A 10,000-nucleotide genomic window follows, 5' to 3' on the forward strand; every position below is an offset into this window, starting at 1 on the left:
TCATCATCATCATCATCACAATTATTGCCATCTTCTTCTTAATATAAGACACTATATTTATAATATGGTTATCTGCTGTCCCAGCAAATATATCGTATCGTTCTATCTGTCTGTGTGTGTGTCTGTGTGTATGTATATATGTATGTATGTATGTATGTATGTATGTATGTATGTATGTATGTATGTATGAATGTAGGCATGCATATACGATGATATGCTGGTTTGTATGTATGTCTGCATGTATGTATGTATGTATGTATGTATATGTGTTTGTATGTACGCTCATTTCTTTTGTATACATGTGTAGAAACAATGTGCAAGCGTGTATGTTCGTGTATGGCTGTGTCTGTATTTGTAAATGTGTTGATGTTCATACCATGAACCAAACTGAGCATTGTTTACCTCACATGAATTGCCTTTAATTTGGACAATAAAGATTATTATTATTATTATTATTATTATTATGCTATGGATAGTATGCGCTTGGGTAAGAAGCTCACAACATTGCCATCCGGAAGTAAAACGGACCAACACACAAAACTTATGTGTAACCATGAACGTTTATAGTATGGTTAATACAGTTTAGTGAGAAGTACTCATAAACGAGGATGGCATAAAGCGATAACAAAGACCTGAGTGACGTCAACTTCATCCTTTCTATACGCCAGCCGGATAAAACGTACCAACGTACAAAACTGTAGATAATATGAAGTTGACGTCACTCAAGTCTTTGTTATTGCTTTTACCATCCGTGTTTATGAGTAATTCTCACTAAACTGTATTTATTAGAGTGACTATAAAAGTTCAAGGTTACGCATGGTTTTGTGTGTTGGTCCGTTATATTTCCGGATGGCAATGTTGTGAGTTTCTTAGCCAAGCGCATGCTATCTATACGTTCAAGGTTACGCGTAGTTTTGTGTTTTGGTTACTTATTGATCGTATGCGCTTGGCTAAGAAGCTTATAACATTGCCATCCGGAAGTATAACGGACCAACACACAAAACTGTGTGTATCCATGAACGTTTATAGTCGGGTTTATACAGTTTAGTGAGCATTACTCACAAACGCGGATGGCAAAAAAAATAACAAAGACCTGAGTGACGTCATCTTCGAACTATCTATATCCAGCTGGCGGATGTTACGAGCATTTTGGGGAAAAAACGCAATGCATCACTAATGTGCGGCTATGTGGTCTTGTGGTATGACATCGATTTCGGATCGGAAGGTCCTGGGTTCGAGCCTCGCTCGGCGCATAGTTGAGTCCTTGGAAAAGGCTCTTTACTCACATTCTCTCACCGTACTCAGGTGTAAAATGAGTACCTGGCCGCGTGACGATGACAGCGTTGTCTCTGTCCGAAAAAAATTGTAATATCGCTTAACAGGCATAATGTCTCGTTCTACATGTTAAGTGTTGCTGTTGGCTAGGACCCTTCGTAAAGCGCTTTGAGCACATTTAGTGGATATTGCGTTATATAAAAGCTCAATGTTTTTTTTTCCTTTTTTATTTTTCAAGGTTACACATAGTTTTGTGTTGGTTACTTATATCCGGCTGGCGAATGTTATGAGCATTTTGAAAAACGCATAGCATCAGTAGTGTAGTGAGAACTAATTACCAAAATGGCTGTCTAAAAACAATACCAAAGAGCTGAGTGCCGTCAATTTCATTCTTTCTATTGATATCGGGCTATGCTGCTGTTGTGAGTAGAATGAATGACTGTGGAGATGAATGGACTTAGAACGGGTGGCAGATGAGTCATCTCAACATTCGATCTCACATTGTCCTTGTATTGTCTGTGTGTGTGTGTGTGTGTGTGTGTTGTGTTTAAGTGTGTGTAGGCATGTCTTAGTGTGTGTGTGTTGTATGTATGTGTAAGTTTGTGTCTTATGGTATATGTGTGTGTGTGTATTGTGTGTAGGTGTAGGTTTGTGTTATAGTGTATGTGTTTGTGTGTGTGTGTGTGTTGTGTGTAGGTATGTGTCTAAGCGTGCTTGTGTGAGTGAGTGAGAGTGCGTGTACGTGTGAGTGAGTACGCGGGCGTGACGGGCTCCAATACCTGTGATTATCTTATTAATCCTATTACTCTATTGTGGGTCTGCTCTGGGTCTGCTCTCTGTCTATCTCCTCTCTCTCTCTCTCTCTCTCTCTCTCTCTCCCACTCTCTATGTGTCTCATTCTCTCTCTCTCACCTCTCTCTTCCTCTCTATTTCTCCCTCTCTCTGTGTGTCTCATTCTCTCTCTCACACCTCTGTCTCACACACCTCTCTCTTTCTCACACACCTCTCTCTCTGTATCACCCCTCTCTCTCCCTCTCTATTTCTCCCTCTCTCTGTGTGTCTCATTCTCTGTCTCTCTCACACACCTCTCTCTCACACCTCTCTCTCACACCTCTCTCTCTCTCTCCCTTTCTGTTTCTCTCTCTCTCTCTAATTGTGTTGGTAGAGACCTGAAGCAACAAACAAACAAAAAAAAAAATCTATTTCTCTCTACCCCCCATCTTTCTCTTTCCTTCCTATCTTTCTCTCTCTCTCTCTCTCTCTCTCTCTCTCTCTCTCTCTCTCTCTCTCTTTCTCTTTCTCTTTCTCTCTCCCTCTCTCTCCTCTCTCTACACCCCTCTTCTCCCTTATTTTACGCTCTCTCTCCTCTCTCTCTCTCTCTCTCTCTCTCCCTCTCTCCCTCTCTCTCTCCCTCTCTCCCTCTCTCTCTCTCCCTCTCTCTCTGCTGTGCACATACGCCAGCCGGACATAACATACCAACATACAAAACGATGTGTAACCTTGAACGTATAGAGTCTGTGACTGCGATATAATTCTGTGGATTTAATCACAAGATGTACTGTCTAAAAACAATAACAAAGAGCAGAGTGACAACTTCGTTCCTTCAATATATAGAGGGAAGTTGGCATCACTCAGCTCTTTGTTACTATTTTTAGACAAGACTATACGTGATTGGTTCTCACTAAATTTAACCAATCAGACCATAACCGTTAATCAAAGGTTACACACAGGTTTGTGTGCTGGTATGTTGGCGGGTGGTGGGAGTATTTTACCCAAACACATAGCATCAATGCTGAAGTCGGCTATGTCTGGTCCCAGACGAGACAGTCAAAGACCACACAGTCTACAGTCAGTAGTGGACAAATAAATATGATTCTTATGATTAACAGGGGGGGGGGGGGGGGGAAAGAAGAGATGAGTCGAAATGGCCGCTTCAGGCACTTTCGTTTTTTTTCCTTGGGTAAGATTATTAACCCCCAATTTGCTCACTTGGACACCATGGGTGATTCCTGTTGCGGTGACATCAGACATCTTGTTTGATGAATTATCTATATTCCTTCATTGAATGCCTAGGCGACGGGATCTCACTGTGACAACATTGGTGATTGCTGTTGGCATCAGACATCTTGTTTGATGAATTATCTATATTCCTTCATGGAGTGCCTAGGCGACGGGATCTCACTGTGACAACATGGGTGATTCCTGTTGACACCAGACATCTTGTTTGATGAATTATCTATATTCCTTCATCGAATGCCTAGCTAGGCGACGATATCTTATGATATTGTCGTGACTGAAGGGCATAATTAAAAAAAAAAGATTGACAGAGTGTGTCAAAATAAACATAACTCTTGTCGCTTCACGGTTGTCTGCCCTTGTCATAAACCAACAGGGGCGACAAACATTCATTCAGACGAAGAAAGACATTGTTATCGTTAAATATTATATAACTGTATCAATACAATACAATACTTTAAAAAACAAAACAAAAAAACAAAAAACAAAAACAAAACACGTGTTAACAGTTTTGGCCAGAAATCTCGTCCTTCAAATTATACCGATCGATTAAAACGACCTTCGTTGTTGTTAAAAGCTCTCAAACCTGGGACTTCCGAGCAGACTTCCTCAAAAGTCTTAGGTTTGAAGGTTTTTGACGAGATGACGTCATTTGGATAGATCGAATTTTGAAGGACGTGGAATTTTATGTTTTAAAAAAAATGTTTGGCTTTGTCAATGCGGTGGGTGTCATCTTGCATATTTTATTGTATAGAATCGTTTATCAGGCGTGACACATACATAAATACACACATACACACACACACACACACATACAAACAACACACACACACACACAGACACCTACACAGACACCCACACACAAACAACACACACACAGACACAAAAACAACACACACACACACACACACACAAACAACACACATATTCAAACTAATAAACAAACCGTTGTGTAGAACCTTATTATTATCACCATAATCATTCAATTATTATTATTATCATCATCATATCAATATACAGAGCGAATCGGCGACATGCTTTTAAATGCATCATAAGAAATAAACAAACAAACAAACAAAAACAATACAAAAACCAAAAACAAAACAAAACAAACAACAACAACAAACAAAACAAAAAAAAACAACCGAAAAACAAAACAAACCCCGAACTGAATACCAAACACTGAATTTTTCGGGCCCAAACCTCCTCCTTCTCCTTCTCCCCTCATACTCCCCTTCCTTTTCTTCCTCTTCTCCTCCTCCTTTTCTCCTCCTTTTTCACCTCCTCCTCCACCTTTTCCACTTCCTCTTCCTCCTCCTCCTCCTCCTCCTCCTCCTCCTCCTCCTCCTCCTTCTTCTCCTCCTCCTCCTCTTCTTCTTCTTCTCTCCTCCTCCTTCTTCTTCTTCTTCTCTTCTCCTTCTTCTTCTTCTTCTTCTTCTTCTTCTTCTTCTTCTTCTTCTTCTTCTTCTTCTTCTTCTTCTTCTTCTTCTTCTTCTTCTTCTTCTTCTTCTCTCTTCTTCTCTTCTTCTTCTTCTTCTTCTCTTCTTCTTCTTCTTCTTCTTCTTCTTCTTCTTCTTCTTCTTCTTCTTCTTCTTCTTCTTCTTCTCTCTTCTTCTTCTTCTTCTTCTTCTTCTTCTTCTTCTTCTTCTTCTTCTTCTTCTTCTTCTTCTTCTTCTTCTTCTTCTTCTTCTTCTTCTTCTCTCTCTCTTTCTTTCTTTCTTTCTTTCTTTCTTTCCTTCTTTCTTCTTATTTCGATTAAGAATGACATAGGGTCTGTTATTAAATTAAGACTGTCTGCCCCCCCCCCCCCTCCCCACCCTCCCTTTAACTCTCCTCTCTAGACCCAACAGACAGTGTAACACATAACAACAATATGGGGGTATTCATCCATGGACTCGTTCACGAGTTTATAACATAGACTAGATAGATCTCTATGGTTTGTTATAATTATAACGCTACAAACTGCACACGATTACGATAATGACAATGTATCGACACGGCACTGTGTCTGTGTCTTGTTACATTTAACCAGACTTGTGTCCGCGGGGCAGTCATGTGTCTTGCTCATGGATGGATGGGTCTGGACAATGGAGCCTCGAATGGTGGGAGGAGTTAGGCGAATTAGTGCGAGGTTGCGACGAGAGATGCTTTATCTCAATGTATGTTATTTTGTGTAATGGTGGTGGTGGTGAATAATGTGGTTGGTGGTGGTGATGGTGGTGGTGGTAGTTATAGTGATAGTAGTAGTAGTAGTAGTAGTAGTAGTAGTAGTAGTAGTAGTAGTAGTAGTAGTAGTAGTAGTAGTAGTAGTAGTAGTAGTAGTAGTAGTAGTAATAGTAGTAGTAGTAATAGTAGTAGTAGTCGTCGTCGTCGTCGTCGTCGTCGTAGTAGTAGTAGTAGTAGTAGTAGTAGTAGCAGTAGCAGTAGCAGTAGTAGTAGTAGTAGTAGTAGAAGAAGAAGAAAAAACAAACATAAAACTGCTTGTATTACATGAGGTGAAAACATTTGCACCATTCGATTTATTATTCATAAATATGCACAAATATATTTTCCTATTTAAAAAAAAGATGTATATCTCCTCGAAAAGAGCGGCCCTCGATTTATCATTTATCGTGATAATATATTTATTTATTCTATTCTGCTATTTATTCAGCGGACGTCGAGTCGGGACCTTTGTGGAAAAAAGTGTATCGTAATTTGTGTGCTGATTTGGCAAAACCCGTCGGACGTAGCGCGAGCTAATTTTTTGAGATATGAGCGAATAAAGGTGGAAAATCGTTATCTGCGTGGGTTTTTGTTTTTCTCACCTCATCATCTTCATTATTCATCCAATTATATTCTCACAAAAAGATTTCACAATTTGAGGCTTTGAGATAATTTGATTAATTTGTTTTTTGGAGCGCTATCGAAGCGTAATAAATTTATAGATGTCTTGTCTTTAATAGCGATTTTCTCCGTTTTTAAAACTTTTTTGATCCCCTCCCTCCAAATTGTGAATAACTTCGGCCCTAATTGAGATAATTACAAAATTCAAACTGCATTTTGACCAGACACAGTGCCTCGATTGAAATGTGAAATAATAATATGGGATTCGGTTCCCCCCCCCCCCCCACCCCGACATCCGCCGGGTTTTGCCAAATCACCACACATTCATATGTCCTGAATCCCCAATCTCCGCGCCGCTCCCCCCCATCATCATTCCACCAGTGCATAGCGAACTAGGGGTGTTGGGTGTGTGTGTGTGTGGGGGGTGGGGGGGGGGGGGGGGTGTAGGGGCTAAGCCCCAGTCTCATCACATGCATTATGTATCCGTCTTGTCTACACTCATCAATATTGTTGTCTACACTATTAGTGACCAGTTAACTGCGTACCCTGAAAAAAACAAAAAAACAAACCAAAATGTTTTTTAAAATTTTGGCCAGAAAATCTTCCTTCAAATATCGATCGATTTAAATCACCTTCATCTTGACAAACAACAAAAAAACTCTCAAACCTGGGACTCCGCGAAGTCTTTACGGAATCCCAGGTTTTAGAGTTTTATTTTTTTTGCCAAGATTAGAGTCATTGAAATCGTTCGATATTTAACGCACGAGTTTTCTGGCCAAAATTGATTTAAAATAGGAGTTTTTTCCAGAGTTCACTGGTTAAACATGATGGGAGAGCTGCTGCTTGGTGCCGAGGAAATGTCCTGAGAATTGCGAGAGTTGATGCTGTCTATATTCTCTCTCTCTCTCTCTTTCTCTCTCTCTCTCTCTCTCTCTCTCTCTCTCTCTCTCTCTGTCTGTCTGTCTGTCTGTCTGTCTGTCTGTCTGTCTCCGAGTCTCTCTCTCTCTCTCTCTCTCTCTCTCTCTCTCTCTCTCTCTCTCTCTCTGTCTATCTCTCTATATGTATTTGTATATATATATATATATATATATATATATATATATATATATATATATATATATAAATATATATATATATATATATATATATATATATATATATATATATATATATAGATCCCCTCCCTCTCTCTCTCCCTATCCCCCTCTCCGTATCTCTCGTCGTATATCTCCCTGTAGCATTAATCTATGCAGAGTTTAAAACTTATTCTCTCCCTTGAATCGATCTATTTCTGGATCCCGTGTTGTGTTTGATTTGGACACGTCACACTCAAACCATCTTTCCTTGTGATGTAGGCTACTCTTTTTCTTATGGTAATGGGGGATAATTTCCCTCACCCCGCCCCCCCCCCACCCACCAGTCACCCCTTCTCACCCCCTTCCCATGGGATGGTGCCAAAACAAAAAACACTCCCATCACAAAGGAACGAATCACGATCGATCCAGGGTGCAGCCAAGATTAGCCCCCCCCCCCCCCACCCCCCTCCCTTCTCCCTTTTCCCCATGACCATTCGGTCAAACAAGCAGTGACTGGATAACTGGATCTGTTAGATCTGGCGGAAAGTACATTAGGAAATCTGTATTTTGTTGAGTAGTAAAATAAAAAATTAAACCCAACCCCTTCCCCTTAACCCCCCCCCCCCAAAGGTAAAAAAACAACAACAAAAAACAAAACAAACAAACAAGCAAACAAAAATAACAACAACCCCTCAACCCCCCTCCCCCTCCTAAAAAAAAGACAAAAAAAAAAAAAAAAAAAAAAGAAAGAAAAGAAAAACAAACGAAAAGAAAAACAACACAAAAACAACAAACAAAATGTAGGAAAACACACAATCCAATATTAAAAACAAACACAAAAAAATGGGGAGACCCCCCCCCCCAAAAAAAAAAAAAAAACAAAAAAAAAAACTTAAGTCGATGGTTCAGTTAGAATAGGGATAGTCTGATAGATTTAAAGCACCTCTTGAAAGAAAAAAAAAAAAGACAAAAGTTGGAATGTTATCAATATGCAAATATCTATATTATCCTAGTCAATCCTTTGATGTGTCGATAATCATGTGTCATGTGTAGATGTCTGTTTGATCCATTCATAGACTGTACTGGTGGAATGGTTTGGTCTTAGATAAATAGCTGATATCGTACTGTTATTATTATTATTATTATTATTATTATCATCATCATCATCATCATCATCATCATCATCATCATCATCATCATCATCATCATCATCATCATCATCATCATCATCATCATCATCATCATCATCATCATCATCTATTATTATTATTATTATTATTATTATTATTATTATTATTATTATTATTATTATTATTATTATTATTATTATTATTATTATTATTATTATTATTATTATTATTATTATTATTATTATTATTATTGTAGTTCTTGTTGTTGAGGTTGATGTTATTTATTATTGTTCTTACTGCTAATATGATGATGGTAAGGATGATGATAATGATGATGATGATGATGATGATGATGATGATGATGATGATGATGATGATGATGATGATGATGATGGTGATGATGCTGATGTGGATGATGATGATGATGATAATGATGATGATGATGATGATGATGATGATGATGATGATGATGATGATGATGATGATGGTGTATTAAAGTTTATACAATGTTCATCTTTCACCAGATTCGCCACCAAGGCTACAGACGGTCTGTTATTTTACAATGGCCGATTCAATGGAGAGCACGATTTCATCGCCCTGGAGATTGTAGGGGGTCAGGTTCGATTCTCATTCAACCTGGGAAGTAACGTCACTGTATCGGCGACCACACGTCTGGATGGCGGGGTCAGCACGGGTAGATGGGTGCCTGTCACCGTCGATTATGTGGGCAGGGTAGGTGGTTTGTTGCTTTTGTTGTTGTCGTTGTCGTCGTCATCTTCATCATCATCATCATCATCATCATCACCATCATCATCATCATCATCATCATCATCATCATCATCATCATCATCATCATCACCACCACTATGGGGTCGAGTTCTGCTCAGAGTGGTGCAAAGATGAGTCCTTGGAAAAGGCTCTGCACTCACATTACCTCATTGTACTCAGGTGTAAAATGAGTACCTGGCTGTTAACAGCACTGTCTCTGTCCGAAAAGAATTTGTATTATCGCCTAACAGGCTTCGTGTTTTGTCCTACATGTCAAATATTGCTGTTGGCCAGGGACCCTTTGTAAAGCGCTTTGAGCATGTTTAGTGGATATTTTTTTTTTTTTTGGAAAAGATCGGTGTTGAGGCAAAACAGCCTAACTGCTATCCGTAAGTGTGTCAGGGTACAGCTTATCAAAAACGGGAAGAAAATCACAGCTTTCGTCCCCCACGATGGTTGTTTGAGTTTTGTAGAGGAAAACGACGAGGTCTTGGTATCTGGATTCAGTCGTAATGGCCATGCCGTCGGAGATATTCCTGGTGTCAGATTCAAGATTGTCAAGGTTGCCAACGTCTCTCTATTGGCTTTGTTCAGAGGAAAGAAAGAACGTCCTCGATCTTAAGTTTGTCTTCTCTCTCCAACCGCAGGTAGCGACCTTGACCGTTGGAGAGGATTGTGACCCCGGCATTGTCATTGGCTTCAGCAACAGACTGGGTCCTCACGCGTGTGCTGTCAGGGTGAAACTCGAGTTGCCTAAACGGTAAGTAAGCCTTGCTTGGCCAACTTTGTCTGGTTGACTGATGATTAATAGTAGCAAAATAAATTAATTATAGATAAATAAATGAATAAACAAATAAATAAATAAATAAATAAATGAATGAATGAATGAATGAATGAATGAATGAATGA

General features: G+C 39.4%; 2 protein-coding genes across 4 annotated transcripts in view; both read left to right on the forward strand.

Annotated features, from left to right (window-relative positions):
• The window catches only part of LOC144974521 (protocadherin-like wing polarity protein stan), a 411,532-nt gene that overhangs the window by 39,850 nt on the left and 361,682 nt on the right, over window positions 1–10,000 (forward strand). For all 3 annotated transcript variants that reach the window (XR_013645755.1, XM_078917457.1, XM_078917456.1), the window contains exons 6-7: window positions 8,848–9,055; window positions 9,739–9,851. Coding sequence is in view for 2 of the 3 variants with exons in the window: in XM_078917457.1 (XP_078773583.1) it covers window positions 8,848–9,055; window positions 9,739–9,851 (321 nt within the window). In the remaining variant the exon portion in view is untranslated. The remainder of the gene's footprint in view (window positions 1–8,847; window positions 9,056–9,738; window positions 9,852–10,000) is intronic.
• Window positions 9,437–9,716, forward strand: LOC144975527 (small ribosomal subunit protein uS12-like; the record flags this gene model as incomplete). Its single annotated transcript, XM_078919692.1, is given in 2 exon segments — window positions 9,437–9,471; window positions 9,473–9,716. Coding segments are annotated over 2 exon segments (276 nt in total), but the record flags the coding sequence as incomplete, so codon positions are not given.

This window comes from Berghia stephanieae, chromosome 6 (genome assembly GCF_034508935.2).
Source record: "Berghia stephanieae isolate SIO BIC M18660-M18661 chromosome 6, UCSD_Bste_1.3, whole genome shotgun sequence".
Taxonomy (NCBI): Eukaryota; Metazoa; Mollusca; class Gastropoda; order Nudibranchia; family Aeolidiidae; genus Berghia; species Berghia stephanieae.